The sequence below is a fragment of the Echiichthys vipera genome (assembly GCF_963691815.1).
Source record: "Echiichthys vipera genome assembly, chromosome: 6".
In the NCBI taxonomy this organism is placed as follows: domain Eukaryota; kingdom Metazoa; phylum Chordata; class Actinopteri; order Perciformes; family Trachinidae; genus Echiichthys; species Echiichthys vipera.
Genome location: NC_139831.1, coordinates 24,515,344 through 24,535,321, shown reverse-complemented (window position 1 = coordinate 24,535,321; position 19,978 = coordinate 24,515,344). Strand labels below are relative to the sequence as shown.

The window sequence follows — 19,978 nt, the reverse complement described above, 5'->3', positions numbered from 1 at the left end:
ATATATATATATATATATATATATACACAACTGGTTAGGGTTACAACCAGGGACTCATTTCTCACTGCAATCAAACTGCTTTATTGTACTTTACAAAGTTCTCTTACACATACACATTATTACCAGTCTTTTATGTCACACTATAATGCTTGTGTTAACATTTCAGTTAATGTTGATTTATTGATTCTATTGGATTTTTATGTGAATATGGTGTAGGCGACCCAATATTTTGTCACCACTGAACTGTTGTGTTACTCTGTGTCGTCAGAGGTGAAGAGGTAGGCATACATCTCATCTTCAGCAGAGGTGTTGTCCACATTGCTCACTCTGACTTTCTGGGTAACAGGCTTGCATCTGGGCATGAGCTTTTTCCCACTCTGAAAGAAAATGTCACGTATTTTTGCATTCCTGTATTTCTTTTCCTTTTTAAATGTTACTGTAAATTCAGTTTTAGTCTTTAAAGTGTAATTCCGGCCATCAAGACAGTTTTTTCCTTGTAACAACTACTAACGGAGAAATCTGGGAGAGTTGCTAACGGCTGGACGTGGCTAACACTGATTAGCTCGGGGCAGTACGGTGAAGGCATTAAAACGACTTTTTTAACCACTAATACTGCTCAAAATAACAGCAAACCTCTGCAGTAGCATGAGAAGAGTCCCTGCACAGAAAACAAAGCACCAACAATGTAGTTAGTGAACCCAGCTCCTCTCATAGTAAAGTCCATTCAAGTCGATTATCTATCTGTCTTATCTGTCTACTTTATGTGTAGGGACTCTGATCATGCTACTGCAGAGGTTTGGTGTTATTTTGAGCAGTATTAGTGGTTAAAAAAGACGTTTTAATGCCTTCACTGTTCTGCCCCGAGCTAATCAGTGTTAGCCACGTCCAGCTGTTAGAGACTCTCACGGATTTCTCTGTTAATAGTTGTTACACAAAAAAACTCAACGGCTTTTTTGATGTATGTAAGTGCCGAAAAAGACCATGGGATGATTTTGCACCGGAACTACAATTTAAGGTTTTCAATGCAAAGTGTGCACTTGATACACTGTGAGCTTCTGTCAATGTTCTAATGTATACGAAATGGAGCAACAAATAAATGTGGGTTTTTTTTGTAATAAACTGTAATGTACTTCAACAGATTTCACACAAATACTCCCGGTGCCACACATTACAAATGCAGCAAATGACTTACTGTTTTCTTGGAGTCAGCCAGAGATCTCTCCTGGTACCTCCTCATCCTTTCCTTCTGTTTCTCTCTCTGCTCTCTCAGCTTTTCCTCACGCTGCCTGCAACATGATGAAGAAATAAACAACACGATACTCTGTTTTTTATATAGTATGGAAATAATATATTGAAAGAACAACATGCAATGCTAAGCGGTCCAAGAGTTATGTTGTGATGAATGTCAACATTACCTTCACAAGAGGCTTGAATGTGTTCCTCTATCAAAATTTCTGTGAGTAAAGTATATTTACTGAGACACACCTGCTCCTTCTCTCACTGTCCTTGATCTTCTTCATAATCTTTAAAGTTTCTTCAGGAATGCTCTCGAGGTCCTGCAGCAGTAAAGACACGCGGTTCTCAATATTGGCCAGCTTCTCCAAGGTGCTGAGGTTGGTAATCCCGTCATCCACGCAGCAGCGATGGACCTCTGCCACCTTCTCACCCAGAGCTTCCAACATAACGTCCTGCAAGCAAGAGGAGAAGGAGATGATCAGACCACATATCTACTACTCAGAACTACTAATGCCACCGTGCATGACTTCTGGGGGTTGTTTGCACTTACACATTCTTCTTCCTTACCTGGTCTTCGTTGTTTAGTGAGACGTGTAGCTGAACCTTTTGTCTGAGCTTGTTGCCCCTCGCTTTCTCTTTGTTGATTCTCTGGTTCATGTGGTTTAGCTGCAGTGTTAGCTGCCCTTCATCCCTTTCACTTCAGACAGAAAGGATCCAGCATTCATTGGATGTGGGAGAGTTGAGAGAGTGTTGAAGGAAACAGTTGCATAATAAAAATGTGTCTACTCATTTTAAAGCAACACAACAGGTCAAATTCATCTACTGAGCCTTGACTCTCGACCCAATGCTTACATTTTCTTCCTGGTTTTCTCCATGGACTGTCGGAGATCTTCCAGTGTCTCTTCCACCCTTGTGGTGTTTTGAATAAGGGACAAGTTCTGCTCCGTCAGCTCTGTCACCAGCTCCAGTAGCTGCTGGGGATCAGTGAAGTACAACTCTGGCTCATTCTGTAGAGGGGACAAACAAGGTGGGTAGATAAGACTGCAAATAAAAGAGAAGAGATGTTAAGTCAGAGAACTAGATTTTCAGTTTGGGAAAACCGACCTCATAGTCTGAGCTGTCACCATCTTGTTTAGAAGTTGTGATCCTAAAAGGATAAACAAGAAGACTGGGGTCATAGAAAGTGGGTAGTAGAAAGTAGAAAGTAGGAGCAGCATGTAAACACTATTTCCAAAACATCTACTGCATGGTGTTCAAAATGATACCAACATGCTGTTTGCTAAAACCGAGAGGAGAAAATGAATGTTAAAGTATGTTTAAACCTGGGGTAGGCAGTTTATCTTTGGCTGTGTTGGACAAAATAATCTTTCATCATATTATAAACAAAGTGCTCTGACACAAACCTACGCCTCCTCTTGGCTCTTTTTTCAGGCTTTAGAAAGTCTAGCTATGATGGGAAACCTCGGCCAATCACAGGTCATTTGAGAGAGAGTGTTCCTATTGGTTCAGGTCGAAGAGTGGGGAAGTAGAGCTGCAGGAAGACGTCTCACTCACTTTTAACTACTGCAGCTTTGAAGGTCCCGATCAACCAAATTTTCAGGTTGATACTTGTATTTTGTGTTTATACGGTAACATGTTTTCATGCTTTAATGTTAAAAAAAAAACATTATTTTTCTCATCCTGTCTGTCTGAATACACCTGTGTTCACCCTCTGTCTGAACTCTCTCTTTTAGCGCCTGTCTCTTTTAGACCCCTTCTGAATAAGACCAATCTGCTCTGATTGGTCAGCGTTTCCGGGTTCTTCCGCATTATACACGCCAAGCGTCTCTGCACCATCATTGAAGCAGAGGAATGACTGCACCAGCCCTGTAGCAACACTTTCTACCTATAATACAGTTGTGACATCACAACTGTACACAAGTCCTGACGGCCCGTTTAAAGACACAGTTTCTGAATACAGGCTGTGCGCATTTCTCTGTGGATTGAGTGTTTTGATATTTTTATTGTATTTAACAGTATACCGCACCTCAATATGGGACCTTTAAATGGCCATAGAAAAATACTGTTTGACATTTATACAAGTATGTGGTCTTTAGTAGGTAAAAAAATATTTTTAGAGCTGTTATTTTATTTTATTTGTGATTCTTTCGCCTTATGCTGAACACTTAATGGAAGTCATGGCCCACCTCATTTAGCACCACATCACTGTGTGAATGTAAATGATAAATACTGCAAAAAAGCCTTCATGGTTTTGATTGAGGGGAGAGTGTGTTTCCTCACAGTGTGTCGCTGTGGGCTGAGGACAGCTCGGTCTCTCTGATGGAAGGCAGCTCTCCACCTGGACTGGAAACATTGCTCTCCAAACCTGTGTGCATGTTGTGTTGTTCAAAACACACTACTAGCAGTATCTACCGTATACTCACTGTAACAGATCACTCCTTAGACTATATCTGAGTTAGGACTAAAATCAACAATATTAAGTTTTATGTCGATTCACTTGGTTTTGTACTTGCCGTTCCTAATATCCGACTCCTGTTTGTCCTCTTTGTCTCCTCTGTCAGATATGACCTTAGCGTTCAAAGCCTTGGTCTTCTGCGCCTCCTGCCACTCTGGAGGAGACAACTGGAACAGAAGCTTCTGGTATCTCTTGTAGTCTATCAGGATTTCTTCATTCTTGGCGAGTTCACTGTATAAAAAAGAAACAAGATTTAAATCCATAACATAATTACCCCTCCCAATTTATTCAGCCTTAATTATAGTTCCCCTCAGTGTACCTTTCGAGTAAACACTTTTAAGCACTAAAACATAGGTAATGTGTACACTCAAACCTTCTCATGGTCCCTATTTCCGCACACAGTTTCTTGATCTCAGCATTCTTCTCCTGTTTGGACTTGGCCTCACGTTCAAAGCTGACAACAGAGACAAGACATCCATTTGCAATTTGACTCTTTAAACAGCCAACATTTCATATTTTGATGCTTCTTACAATGTTCTGGCCTCCACAGACTTCTTCTCGTTCTCCCTCAGGAACTCTTCAAATTTGAGGTTGTCTCTCTCAATGATCTTTTCAAATTTCCGCAGCTGTTCCTCCTCTTGTGCGATTGCTTGGTTCATCCTCGAAATCTCAGACCTCTTCGTCATCAGAGATAACTGAGGAACGGAGAAGGGCAGCGACGTTAGCCACGATGCAACTTGACCACTGACAGTTCAGGTTTTCGGGTGTACTATGCTAACAGTGGCTAATGTAGCCTTGATACTCTCAAGCCGGGATGAGGATCGGGCTACAGAGGTTGCTCACTTCTTTCTATCTCCCCCAGCCCCAGATTTTTTTATTGTCAAACTTTAGGTCTTCAGCACCACCCGACTCAAGTGATGTCCCTTGAGGTAATTTATCAAACGTCACATGGGCGCAACATTTCTTATACAACTTTTTAGATGTATAGTAGAAGTCAACAAGTCTATAAAACAGACTTTGATGTGAAAACTGGTCGAGTTCCCTTTCGCTAACTGTAATGTTCCAGAAAAACAAAAATAGCTGGGTTTTTTCATTCCAAACTAGTAGTTGATGGATGTGGTTAAAGATAACTGAGGCCCTGTTTAGACGGAGATGACCTGGACAGGAAACGCAAAAAGTGGCATTGCGTTCTCAATTTTTTATTCCGCGTCTAGGCAAGTGTCTTTAGGGTGAAATCTCTGTGCATACGGTGACGCAAAAGTGTGTGAAATTCAATGTAGTATGCACGCAGGTGGCTAGGTGGTACTGTGAAGCACTGCAGAGCTCGCGCATGCGTAGAAACTGCCTTCTTCGTAGTAGCGGAGAAGCAGGAAGCCATCCAGTGTGACAGGGATCTGCAGCCTCCCACCCAGGCAACTTGAATGTCCGACTGATGGAAATAATCCGTTTGTTGTTGTTTGCCTGTACTGTACATGGAGGTTACATAAAGGTGTACGGTGAGAGCCAGTGTGAGCAGATCAGAGCACACTTTTTAATTTTAAACCCTTTAGATGGTAACACAAGAGTAGAGTGTTTTTAAGATTTCCACTCTGCAGGGTGGTTTCACTTTTATGCATTTTAAGCCCCCAAAACGAGTGCTGTCGTGTAAAAGGGGCCGTATAGAAGAGTGTTTATAAAGCACCTCAACCTGATTTACAATAAAAAAAAGACATGGAAATCTCACTTTTTACAAGATCTTTAAGATCTCAGCAATTCTTTAAACCATTTACCTCCAACACTGCCTTCCGCCGCTCCATGGAGATTAAGTCATGTTTGCTGTCTTTTGTAATGTTTTCTGGATACAGAGGACAGACGACATTAACATTTACAACAGCAAGTCAGCCATGGCATGCACTCTTCTCTGTTCACTCACCTCGTTTCATCATGGCCATCTTCAGCTCGTGTCTGCTGGGTTTTTGCTCAGGGAGAGCTGTCCTACTCTTGATTTGTTTTCGATTCTTCATCTTCTCCTCATCCTCCTCCACTTCTTCTTTCAGCTCTTTCTTCATCTTGGCCATCATTCGAACAGCATGGGTCGACTTCTCATCAATTGGCAAAGCAAGAAACTTACGCATCTCCTGTCCACGGAGAACAGCAGCAGGACTTTAACAGAGCGATACATTTTTCTTTTTTGAAGACACTGTGTCACACAAGTATCCTGCAGTGTTGGTAAATTTACTTATTTCTATTCAAACACACACACACACACACACACACACACACACACACACACACACACACACACACACACACACACACACACACACACACACCAACCTCTTTTCGATCCTCTCTTTCATTTGCACTCAGCAGGAAAATGCAATTACTGTCTGGCACTTTGAATGGGCTCTGTCGAGGCTTTCTCCTCCTCATGTCTGCACACAACGTAATAAAGAATGGGTTAAAGAAAAAAATGTGCACATAGTTTTCTTCCTTCTCATTGTGTCTATTTGGATTTTACAAATCTGTCACTGCCCACTGTACCTGGTTTTCTTAATTCTGCAGCCTTCTCAGTCTTTGAGACAACAATGCTGCCTGAAGAAGTCTCTGGTTCTTCTGTTGAACACATGACCAATCATCAACTGTATTTACAATGTGTCTCATGTGTGACCCATGGCATTATAACATTAATATTTACTGGGATGTGCTGACAACATCTCTGAGGTTACTTCTGGTATCTGGCACCGAACTGGCTCAGGGTTCATTTTTCTAAAGGTTACAGAAAGAGTAAAACAGAATTAAAGCCTTTCTGTGGAAGACAAACAGCATGAACCCAAATTGTCGATTTTTAAAAACTATTTATGTCATTTAAGGCAAAACTGGGTCTAGCTAACTACATTTCAAAACTGTTACGACCCAGATTGCAACCTGACCTCCTTTGACAGTGGGACCATAAAGGTAACTATGAAAGGCTCCTCAGCTCTGGAGCTCCTGCCTGCTTTTTGCTTCAGTGTCAACTTAAAATAAATATTATACAGAGAGCGATTTATATTGTTCATAACATCAAATATGTGAAGGGTAAACTTCATGTTTACAATCTATTGTATTGTTAAAGACTCTGCACACCCACATAGGTGTCATCAAAACAAAAATCATAAAGGTTGTTAGTCCAGTCCTGGCAAAAGTGGATGGGTTGGACCATTGGTGTGAAGAGCTTTGATTGAACTGAATTTTTTTTTTTAATTATCTATACTATGTTTGAACCCTCTAAACCGTCTTGTAGAGCACGGGTCTTCAGCATTTTTTAGGCCAAGGACCCTTAGCTGAAAGAGAGACGAAGCAGGGACCCCCTACTACAAATATTGTATTAAATTAAGTTGCATATTAATTTGGGCCTAACAGCTAGGATGGCCTAAAGCCTTTTATGGTGCATACAATACTAGGAGATTACAGTGATCATTATTGACATATTCATATAATGTATACATCCTATGTTAAAGTTAAACACATATTATGGCTTTGTGGCTACCTTGCCTATAAGCCAGTAGGCCTATCATCATCAAGGTTGTGTAAATGTATTTATTTATATTATTTTTACAAAGTTATCTTTACTAATAATATGTTGCATTCTTGATCATGTATATTTTCAGACATCCTTAGTAGGATTTTCAAATAATTCTGCGGACCCCCTGCAGTAACTCCGAGGCCCCCCTGTTTAAGATCTCTAGTTTGGGGGGGGGGGGGGGGTAATTGGTGAAATGGTAAATATTCCCAACCAGCCCTTGATTATACTGTATATAGGACTATTGGCACAAAGAAGATCTGGGGACTAAGTTAGTATGTACAGAGAGAGAGAGAGAGGGTGAGAAAATTGGGACTGAGGAGCCCACACAGCCGACCTTTGCCCCAAGGAACCCTTGAATGAACTTCTATGGCTTCCTGAATCTTTCATGTTGAGGAGGTAGATTGGTTTTCTATCGTTTTTATGGTTTAGCTTGAGCTGAAGGTTAGTTAGTGTCCACCTGGGAGGAGGCCTTGGGGAAGACCCAGGACCAGGTGGAGAGATTAGATCTCCACACTGGCCTGGGAACGCCTCGGGATCCCCCAGTTAGAGCTGGTTAATGTGGCCCGGGAAAGGGAAGTTTGGGGTCCCCTGCTAAAGCTGCTGCCCCCGCGACCCGACCCCGGATAAGAGGCTGAAGATGAGATGAGATGATGGAGGTTAGTTAGCTTTGCTCCTCTTAAGTATTACACGGTAATGCTAACAGTTATATAACGTTAGGCTACTTTCTAAAGTTACAGTAATTACGCTTTGAAAAATAGTTTCTTTTTGACAAAAGACAGCTTATATTTTTTCATTCTCCTTCACATGAGCCTCTGTGTACGTTTACGTCAACGGCTAAACGGTGAAGCTGCCATATCGTTACAGGTGTCCCTCCTGTCTCGAGTCATGATAAACAAACCGGCTCTACTCGCTGCTGACTAACAGGTTAGCATAAAGCTAACTGTTTCACACACTTGTTTGATTTGATTATATAATAATGAATGTAACTTACCGCGTATACAATTAACCTGCACACAACTTCGCTGGGCTGTTCCTTTGTGTACTGTTGTCATGGCAACGGTTGCATTCAGGGCCTCCTAGTCATGCTCCCTTTTATTTGGATTTTGACGTTTTTAAAAACATCTGTTGCTGTTTATTAACTAACTGTAGGCTATTTGAGTTTCTATATATTTTATAACACTGATGGAGATGTTAGGAATTATAGTGTCTGACTTACATTGGTTATTTGATGACTAGAAAAAAGATTGAAAATTAGTTGTTTTTTTTTTCAATCAACAGAAGGTTTGTAAAGCAATACTAGTTCATTATTTTACGTTGGTTTGATGGCTGCCCGTCTAACATTTGGTGGCGTTACAGGGCTGCAATCAATTCTATGGGCCAGGCATATTCATTCTCCACTAGATGGCACAGACAGATCACACAAGGTGTCGGGGGCAGAACTCCAGTGTTGGATTGCCTTCTTAAGTAGAGAAACCTGGTTTTCCGGACTATAAGAGATCCTGTTGAAAGACATGAAGACGTGATGGTATTTGTAGTGAATAGACCGACCATCTACTGTATCTAAGTGATAACTTCTTCACAAATTAAGTTGACTTGGCTGCCAACACTTCTTTTAGTTCTTTGTGTGTACCAGTGAATATACTTAGAACCTGATACTGTACATTCCCTCCCACGCATCCACACATGACCCTGAACATCTCAGCTCAACAAAGCAGCCCACACACTACACTTGCTTGTAGGAAATCCCAGTGTCAGATTGTCAGGCTAAAGTAATGCAAACACACGAGGAAGTGTTGGCTCTTGCAGCAGAAGAGGACATGTTGGATAAGGAAAGAGGAATCATGTTTTATTCAGATTCGAAGGAACAGTTTGATGCTTGTCAGGGATGGAAAGGAAATATAAAGCAAGCAACTGCTTTACATTTCCAACTTTCCATTCATTTTTGTCCCATTCTCTCAAAACTTGGGGCATAACTGTTCTAAAGTTTAATGAAAACAATGTTTCTAAAGCCAGCCCTTAAGTAGTTTCCCTGAAAGTTATTCTGCATACAGTATCCCTGTCTTACAGTGTAGATAAGGTGGTAAACAGCTGATTTCTTGCAGCGTTGCAGGGCTTGTTTAAGCGTTACAGATTGCCTCTGCCTCCTCCGCTTTGAGACCAAAGACAGTGGATATTTGGTATTACATAAGAGGTGAACATTCAGCCCTCCATAATGACAGACACATTTATTTGAACATAAACATCACCTTTAATGAACGAAAAAAAGACATGAACATGAAAACATGCACATCCATATTTGAGGAAAAAAACATACACACAGACACACACACACACACATACACACACACAAACACAAACACACACACACACACACACACACACACACACAGACAGACACACTCTTAAACAACATATTCATCTTGAGGCTGCTAATAATAAATTTGAGATGGGCAGCTTCTTACAAGCTAATTCTTTCCCCTCATTGTGGTTACGTTGGTGAGTTTAGGTGGCTGAGCCAAAAAACAGCACTGACCTCCTGTCATGAAACACACATTAGAGCAAAGTTGGAGCTGCCACACTGTCAGGCAGCTGTTGAGGCGGCTGTGAGATGCAGACGGAGCTCAGGTCCATGTGACTCTGCCGCAGGGCTCCAAACTGAGACAGCATTTTATAAAGTTAGGCTGTTCTACATGTCTGCTGCAACTATTTTACTCCCCTGTCAGAATCGATAGGCATTATACTGTATACAGCGCCTTTAAAAGTAACACATGCAACACAAATGATGAAGTGAAGTGGATTAATATAGATACGTTTTATAAATGCAAAAATATTGTATCCTAATGCGATACTGAAAATTTTGTTCATGACTTGACAAGACGGTCAGGCTTTATGGATGCAAATATGTGAATTGTGTATATGTTAATAAGTGAGAAATTTGAGACTCGTTCTTCTTGGGAAAGCATGCCTGTCGTAAAATATTAAAACACTCGAGGCTCACTTTCAACCAACCTAAGAATGGAAAACTACCTGTAACATGTGACTGAAGTCCCACACTATAGGATCTAAAGACATGGGTTAAGTTTTTTTTAAACATGTTTTATTCTGAGTTGTAGGCTTCGTCTAAACAGTAATCTTGACAACGAAGCACTGTGACATTTAATCAGTTTAAATGTGATTCTGTGCTTTAAAAACGTTCCACAAAGAAACACATTCACATGAGGAATCAAACAGAAAGTCTTCTTTAATTGACAGAAACGCTCTTTTTTTCTTACACGATTAAAGGCATCAGAGGTCAGTGCCTGCTGTCCTCTATTTTTGCCTTTTTCTTCTATGTGAGGAGAGTTTTAAGTGAAGTTTAAAACTGCAGAGCTTCCAGTCATGAGGATGCAGTAAATATGATTCACTGTCATGCTGTCACTGTCCGGTTGTGAATGCCAACATGTCACCAAACCAATACCATTCAATTTAGAAACGATTGTGCAAATTGAATTATGCGTGATTTCCGACAGCCTGACATTTCTCCTCACAGCCAGCAGAGGCACATCTGAACCTGTATACGGTGAATTGTGTTGTCACTAACTTTGGCCTGGTACCAAGCAACTGCAGCTCAAAGTCAAAGGCCTCAAAGGCATTTTTGTCATCGCTTTTTCTCAGCTGCAAAAGTCTTTGCCTTCACTTTCCGGCTTGTACGTTTATTTTTGTCCAGTATTTCAAATAATAATCATGTCAGTTATAAATATTATATTAATATTGCAGCGCTGATTGGCAAAGCCTCACATTTTAATGAACATGCTCAATTGATTATATTTGGTTTTATGATCTTCCTTTCCTGTACTCAAAGACAATCTGTTTAATTGAATGAATTATTGCGCTGTGAATTGGGAATTTGGAAAGACATTTTCTAAATATAGGACACACTCAGAAGCATGTCTAAAGCCAGTTTACACTGAATAATTATTTACTGGGAATGAGTGAACCTTCAGCTTGACATAAAGCACAGAAATTGAGACATTATTCAAATCCTCCAAATGTCTGTCTATCAGCAGAGCCAGCTCAGTTCATCCTGGTTTTACATGCAAAGGAGGTCCTGTGAAAGGTCTAAGAGTATTAACATTTTTATTTTCCTGTAAGTGTATGCGTACAAATATTTGATGAGGGGTCCTTAAAGAGGACATAGTCTAAATTTAAATCAATAGGAACATTTATTTTTAGACGGATTCTCAATGAACTAAAGACTGATATCTTGCGGAAACAATCATTTTGCAGCATTTAAAATGAAACCATGTTGCTTTTATAGATATGTTGTTGCTAAAGGCTCTAAACAGCCTCACAGGTGTTTGCAATTACCCTGATTAGACCTCTAACCAGGTGTGAGTTGGCTGGGGACTGGTTTTTACCAAACTCTAACTTCCTGTTAGGAATGATAACAGGGCGGACTACCTCTCCGAGCAAGTACAACAGAGTCAACATGAGGGTGAGGGAGATGTCAGTCAAGCACGGCTATGATAGGCAACATAAGTGAAAACACCTGTGTGGGCGCACTACGGGTCAAGATTTTACATACCAATTATATGATATCTGTATAAATATGCTGCGTCACCACTGATTAAACTACCAAACAATATAATAACTGAGTAGCATTTTCTCCATCTCAACCAGCTGCAGCATTAAAATGCTGCTTATACGCTTCAGTGTATAATAATATATTATAATACACTGCCACTCAACGTAATGAGCACATTTGATAGTCACTTTACAGTACAGAATACATATTTTCATTGAAACGTAAAACTCTGAATGCAAGACTACACTATAAGCTACTACTTTTACTTACTTTACTTTCATCATGTGTTCAAGTCATGTGTTCTGAGACAAAACTAGACTTCTGTGGCTCCTCTTGGCTCTGTTTTCAGGGCACATGTGGAAGACTTTGGCCAATCATAGGTAATTTCAGAAAGAGAGAGCATGCTGCCACCAGGGCAAACGTTAAACCAGCTGCTAACAGTCTGTAAGTTGCTTTTTGAGCCATGATGTCTTGTTTTCTATTTCTACATGTGTTAGATTCAGAATAATTGACTTGTGTGGAGTCTTTGGAGTTGTTGAAAGGCTTCTTTGAAGGAGCTCGGTAACAAAGGTAATGTATTGCAAAATATAACTAGGATTACTCCATTTTTTGGTGAGTACTTAGAAAAGAAGTGTACATTTCCAATGTTGAGCAATTGATTCAGTCTTTTAAGTAACTCGCCCAACAGCTGCATGAGGAGAATGTGTCACGGCTGAATGTCTGTCAGCTTGCCTGGCAGTCCTTCTGGCTAAATAAATCAATGTATGCAACTTTTAAACAACAAACGGAAACTAAACAACTCATTTTCTGTGTGCTAGGATGAGAGTAGGAAAAGTCACAGATATCTCTTTAACATGTTGACATACAACTATTACGCCTTCAACTTTTTCCAGTTTATATTGCATCTCTTGTTAGTCCTGTAAGCCTTACGAATAATACTTTCTTGTTGACATTTGCATCTGAAAATGGAGGTACTTTTGAATGATGTGTTCTTCTGGCTGTGAGAATGTGGAACTGCTTATTTAGGGGGTCCGCCCAGGCCTGTCGACTTTCCTCCCAGCAGAATTAATCCTCATATAATTAAAAACTCGTTAGCAGACAGACGCCTGGTCTTGGCTGGAGAAAGTGCTGTCTGTATTTGGATACTCGAGTGACTCTTTGGCAGCAAAGGGACAGCTTAAGGGGGAAAGATTTAACTTGTGAAATGAAATATAGTGTTGTAGTCCATTTGGACGTATTGTGGGAACTACTCGTTCCACACAGTATGCCCACAGTATTGGCTGTTGCCTCTTCCTGATCAACAGTTCCTACCTATTACCTACTCATCTTGAGTTTACCATAATACGGATTACTTTAGTTACAAATACTTTACATGAATATGGTACATGGATTTTACCCCAGGGAAGTTAATTGCAATTGAATCTGCTGAGAATTATGGGATCCACCCCTTGGATTAAACCACTAATGACAAAGGATAATGAGCTCTTTCACCTTGGCCCACAAATTTACTTCATTTAAAGCCTGTAATCATTCCCAATCTGGATTAATTTACTCAGGGAGGATAATAATAGTGTTTAATGATTTTATGAACACTTTGATATTTGTTTTCTTTTTGATGGGATTAAAGAGACGGGCTTATATGGGTTGTAAGTAACTGTCCTCTGGACATTTATTTTAAAGCTGCGCTCACAGAAATATTTAGGCCTAATTAATAAGATTTATGTATTTCAATTGCATATAAAATTTCCTTTCAAATCTATTTGAATTACTTTGATTTAACATAAACAGGCCAATAAACTTGATGTGCTGCATATTTGTCAGTCAAATGTAAACGCAATAATTAAAAATGAGATTTATGTAATAATACTAATAAACCCAATGTGTTTTGAATAAACAATGACAGATTTATGTATTCATCATTAATAAAGCCAATTTGTTTCAAATACTTAAGAACAAGTGTATGTATTCAATATGAATTACTCCAATCCATTTGAAATGCTTAGAAAAAGGTTTATGCACTTTATGCAATTTTAAACTTTTTAAACACTTGATGTACTTGAAATAATAAACCCAATGCATTGGGTAGGTAGAAAATATATATTATATATTTATATATTTTCTACCTACTCCATGGGGTAGGTAGAAAATAAAAGGAAAAACCAAATTCTATTAAAATGACCGTACTCTTTTCTTTTCAAACGTGGATCTGTAAAACCCTTTGAGATAACATGCAGTAGCTGCTGTGATTCAAGGCTATAGCTAGCTACATAAACATTAACTTAAATTACATTTGCCTAGCAGAAAGCTAAACAATTAGCAACATTTTCCTCCCTAACTCTTTAACGTTTTGCAGATACTGACTAATTTATTGTCAGACTCTCTGTTAGAGTGTGACGTTAAACGCGTCACAATAATAGTTTAGCCTGCTAACCGTAGCCACAAAGGCTCACAGCGCAAATGAATGCAGCAGCCACTCCAGGTCTGATAAACACATAGCTATTTTAATGTCCATACATCTACAACCATCGGACATTGCATTACACACTATCTTGGAGTCAGCCTTCAGCTTCAGACTCTATAGTCCTCGTAGCAGGTTGGTGCTGCCATACAAACAATAAGATAATGGAATTAATCACAACAAATGTCCACTCCTTGGACAATAAACTGGACTACATGTTTACACAGTGTATTATACTGTATGTATTGTATTGTATGTATCTATGTATTGTACTGCACTGTAGATGGATGGATAACAATAAAGTCTCTAACAGTTTAGCCTTAAAGTCAAACTCAATTTTATTTTATTTATAGTGCCAAATCATAACAAAAGTTATCTCAGGACACTTTACAGAGTTGGTATAGACCATACTAGACACACCACGATATGATTTATTTATGATTTACATAGACCCAAAAATTCCCCCGTAAACTTTCACCGAAAGGATGTAGAACAGCCAATGGGAACGCTCCTCGCTCTCTGAAATGACCTGGGAATGGCCACGTCTCCAACCACAGGCTGCATTTTCTAAAGCCTATATAAACAGAGCCAAGAGAGGGATAATTTTCTCTCAGACCACTTAAATAACAATATGATAAGGATTATATTTACCTTGCCCATTGCTTGTGTCTATAGTTGAGCTCTGTCACCACAGGATAGTAAAAAGAAGGGTAACAGTCCTGTGACTTAACCTACATTTGGGAAACTATTTGGGGTTGGGTGTCTTGTTCAAGGGCACCTTGACATGTGGAGCTGGGGATTCAACTGCCAACCCTACAATTAATATCTGTCCCAATCTTAACCTGACACGCCAGATGGTTTGTTTCACAGAACCATCTGAGAAGCCGTCATTGGAAACTGTTTGGAAAAGGGCAGATACTTTCAGAAAAATTCCTGGCAGGTGATTGAATGAACCATCTGTCTATGAGGCCGGGAGAAGAGAGAAAACATCTTTTCCATCCACAGCCTTCAGTGCCGTTCCTCTTTCCAACTGATGCTATTGCAGCTAACCTCTTGAGGTGCCGCCATTGTTGTTTGGAACAAATAGTCGACCCTCTGTATCGTCACACACACCTTACAGTCATACATATTTTATCTTATACATTTCCTCTACATTTAACTTATCTGATTTAACTTTCTGTGAATTTTATTTGACCTGTAATCTTACATCTACCTCACATATATTTGACCAAGAGTTTATTGCTTACTGATTATTGTTTTTTTATACTTTCTGTATTTATTAAGCTAAGAGTTTATTGGTTATCCTTTACTGTATTTTTTTTTTTATACCTCCCTTGTGTTTTTTGTAAGCTGCTGGAATCTCAATTTCCTTGCGGGAGTTCATCCCAAAGGATCAATAAAGAGAAGTCTAAGTCTTAACCACACCAGAGTTTCACAGGATGCTGTCTGGTCCAAGCCCCGTTAGTCAAGGTAGAAGGTTCTTGATATTGTGCGATCTTGTGATCTTGCGATTCTTGTGTAATCTTGCGATGGTGCGAGAATCCAGCTACCGTGCAAGGTAAACCCAATCTACCATCTGAGTCAAAGAAGTTGTGCTTACCTCCAGTTTGTAATGGTTCAATGTATAGTGAAATACTCTACATCAGGTGGTGCTACTAGCCCTCCAGTAAATGGACTGTTGCAAGTGGCCTCACTTTGAAAGAGGACTTATAACAAAAACTGTCTCATCACTGAGGTGTAAAAATAGATTAGGATTTAATCAGAAGACAATTGCATGCAAATCAGTTTCCCTTGAAGTGCTGTGCCACTCAAGGGAAGGAAAATAATGGAGATTTGGGTTAGATTCCTTTCGGCAGCCATTTTAATCCTCTGAGACTTTCCTCTTTTTTTCCCCCCTCCGCCTCTGTCTCTATCTGTTCCTGCCAACATGACACCATAGCTACTCAGTTCACTGCTAAAACTACCTCATTCATTATTAAAAACATTTGTATCATTTGTCAAATAAAGCTTAAAAGCAAAGGCCCTCCACTTATATCACAATCATCTCCTTCTGTGTGTCTGTGGGCAGTGTTACTGGACCATCATAAATTAATCTGACATCATGATGACCTCCATGCCACAATCTAACGGCAGCAAAAGTACTGATGCAAATATGACGTGATAACTCATAGCAGATGTGGTCACACTCTGTCAGTATATTTCATCACATTTTTGGACTCTTGGAATCAGCAAGTATCAGTATCTTGTGAATTACTGGACATGTGAGCACATTTAGCTTTTCCCCCATCCATCTGCCGATACAGTTTTGCAGTCAAAATACCCATACGCTGTGAGTGTAACATGCATTAATCAAACATCATAACCAACTTGGCAATAAATGAAATATCCTGTTGTGAAAATCTGTAAAAAAAAAAAAGCATAGTCTGATGCTACCAAAAGATTCAGGAGTCACCTGTTCTGCCCAGCTCTATGCGTTTTATCATCTTTTAGCTAATTTATTTGGTTTTATAACCCACTGCTTAACTGTTTCGTTTTTTTCTCACCGCTCCAGCAGCAGCACTCACAACCCCGAGGGCACACAGATAAAGTTAGCAACCAGTGAACATCGTGGAGCATTCAGTAGCTAAAGAGTAAAATACTTCGCTCATGAGATGGTGGGGACCAAAACAGAGCTTCAAACAGGGAGCGTTATTATTAGATTCCATGACCCCAGATGAATGTGAATTTTTCTCCACATCTGCTGCATATGTACGCAGGCAAGTGTTTTCTAACAGGTTTGCCAATTATGACTTAAGAAAATGGTAATATGTCGATGTTGTGCCAACTGGGCAGAGACTGGTGTTCGTGTCCCATGTGAAAATGTGTCAAAGTCACTTTTTAAATTTTGTTGCATCCATAAGTCCATAACGCAGTTACATCCATGACTAATTTTAAACCAACTCATGATCTTTTCTAAACCTAACATAGTTTTGTTGCGTAAACTTAAGTAGTTCCATTTTACAACGTTAGCCATGTGTTTAAAACTACTGTTTTCACTGTTAGATAGATCGGTCATGCGTTACAGTCACGTGATCAAAAGGATCACCACGGTCACATGTTTAAGACTACCACTGTGTGGCCATTTCACAAAGTTAAATAGAACGGTCATATAGTACGTCATTTAGGAAATAATTGGCAATCGATGTAGTGTGTTGTTCAGGTATGAGGACATGTTGCAAAATATAACTGATGCTGCTTAACTGCTGCTTTAAACAGGGAAACACACAACTTTCTGGTCTGTGTGCATAAAATAGTTCAACTTTGGATTAATTCACCATACACTTTATTTTACGGAACAAAAATAGAATTCGAGTAACATTTTACAAGGTTTACACAATCTTGAGTAGTTAAGAGCGAACAAGTGAGGAGGTATTTGCTAATTAAAGAATATATAACATTCCCCAATGACTCTGAATCAAAGACTGTGACAAGTGAAGGCTCTCAGGCCAAACTAAAAATTAAAAAATCAAATCAAAGAGTGCACGAGTTAGTCCCAGGGGTTGCATAGTCATCAGAGATCTGACAGATATGTAAAAGTATTGTGAGATCATCATTCATTAGCACCTTGTGAGGAACATGGAAGTCTTTGGGGAAAACATGTCTGTTCAAGCACAACATAATTGCGACAACATTACTCATAACGGGGATGGAGAAGAGAAAGTAAAAGGACCTGCACACTCTGTTGAGGATAACTGCTATGGATGTCATGGCACACAGCAAATGAGGCATAGTAAATGGATAATGAATTAATAAATGTTTTTGGCTGCTGGAGGAAAGATTATTTTTGAAAGTGCATCAAAGCTTCCTGTCAAAAAGACTAATGTCAAATCTGGCAGAGGTTCCGATTCAAAATTATTTTAAACTACCGTTAGCGACGTCTTCTCAAAATGTGAAGGGATTCCACAAAACATCATTACAGTCCAGATGTCTGTAATGTATGGCCTATATCTCAGTGTTGGAAATCTGGCCATTGGTCCAGGCCCTCTCCTGAGAGGCTCCTCTGAGAGTGAAGGTCTATTTCCAGTGTGCCTATTTATACAGTGCCTGCCTCAATAGAGAGGCAAAATGAAGTAAGATCTTCCCAGCAATCAGGCCAGGAAACTGAGGGTTTCGATGGATCAAATTACTCACAAGAAAAGGGAATTTAAAAAATAGAGGTTGAGATCCACCGATTCAGGTGACTTTTATGAAGTCCTTACTTTTTTTCTGAGAGCAGAAAACCCGTCCGGTCATTGCATGATGATGGATACAGCTGACTGTTGTGCACCGGTTGCTGGAAAATACATTCCCCTCAAAACATAATTGAGAATGCAGTTTAGGGTAACATAATTTCCTAGGAGTTGATTTTGACCAAAGGTTTTGTCAAAACTGCACTTGAGCATAGGCGTCATTAAAGCTGGGCACGCTGGGGACATGTCCCCATCACTTCTGGCAAAGGCAAATTTTGTTGCCACCACTTATATATATATAAGTAAAATATTATTAAAATGTTCTTTAGAAAAAAGTGTGCGACAATGATCACTGACAATTCATCGATGAGAGGTGATGTGAGTTGTGTTTTCTCACGTTCCCACGGCCACTTGACCATGGGAATTGGATAGCAGCAGTGTGACAGAAGGACAGAACAGGCATTAAAGTTAGCTTAAACATGCTGTAGGTGAAGGGGTGGCACAGTGCTGTGGTGTTGCGGTGTGCTGTCGCCTCACAGCAAGAGGGTTTCTGGTTTGAATCCCAGCTGGGACCCTTCTGTGTGGAGTTAGTTTGCATTTTCTCCTTGTGTCTGTGGGGATTCTCTCCGGGTTCTCCGTAGATGGATGGATTTCCTGGAAGCTGTAGGTCAGGGGTGTCATACTGATCAGTAAAGGGCCTCTGTGGCTGCAGGTTTTCATTCCAACCAAGCAAGAATGATGTCTGTTTGGGTTTCATTAATAACCTCTGCAAGGTTTGCTTTTTAGATCGTGAACAAGTGCAAATCATTTATAATCCACATTCAGGAGTGTGATCGGTCTCCAGTTTTCTATTGACAAAGAGTCTTTGTTTGGTTTAGGTATCAAAGTAATTATTCCTTGTTTTATTGTCACTGTCATCTCTCCCTTATCAATACATTCTTTATAAATTACCATAAGCTGGTCTTCAATAATATCCCCAAAACACAAGTAAAATTCAGTTGACAGACCAACAATCCCGGAGATTTTCCAGTTTTCACATGTTTCAAGGCTTCCACAAATTTGTTTTTTAAGAATGGGTTTTGTCGCAGTTACTTTTAAGGTGTTCTGAAATGGACGGAATAAATTCTTTAATGCTGTTTCAGAATACTTCACAGTTTTCTGGCTCAAACTTAGATTTGTATAATTGATTCAATTGAATGATCCTGCATGTTCTGCTATTTTTTGGCGATCAGTAGTAATGTTGTTATTTATTTTCAATGCAGACATATTATTTCTTTAACAATTACGCTTTTCCAATGCAAGAAAATAACTGTTTTTTTCACCTTTTTCTAACCATCTCACTCTGGATCGTATAAAGGTTCCTTTAGCAGCATCAACATATCATTTATCTATCTCCTTTTGAAGTTTTATACGTTGTAATTTCTCATTTTCAGAGAAATTTTCCATAGTTTCTTTTTCTTTTTATTACTAGCCTTTTTAACGTCCTTGCTACACTTAATAGCTATTTCTCTTA

The 19,978-nt window shown here is 39.6% G+C and overlaps 1 protein-coding gene across 1 annotated transcript; it reads right to left on the bottom strand.

Annotated features, from left to right (window-relative positions):
• Positions 1–251: 251 nt before the first annotated feature.
• Positions 252–6,299, bottom strand: cfap100 (cilia and flagella associated protein 100; the record flags this gene model as incomplete). Its single annotated transcript, XM_083915452.1, has 14 exons — positions 252–377; positions 1,193–1,286; positions 1,486–1,688; positions 1,804–1,933; positions 2,089–2,243; positions 2,341–2,383; positions 3,517–3,601; positions 3,750–3,922; positions 4,065–4,145; positions 4,223–4,386; positions 5,461–5,525; positions 5,604–5,808; positions 6,008–6,105; positions 6,215–6,299. The coding sequence occupies 14 exons, from the start codon at positions 6,297–6,299 to the stop codon at positions 252–254; spliced, it is 1,707 nt and encodes a 568-aa protein (XP_083771578.1).
• Between the last annotated feature and the right edge of the window lie 13,679 nt (positions 6,300–19,978).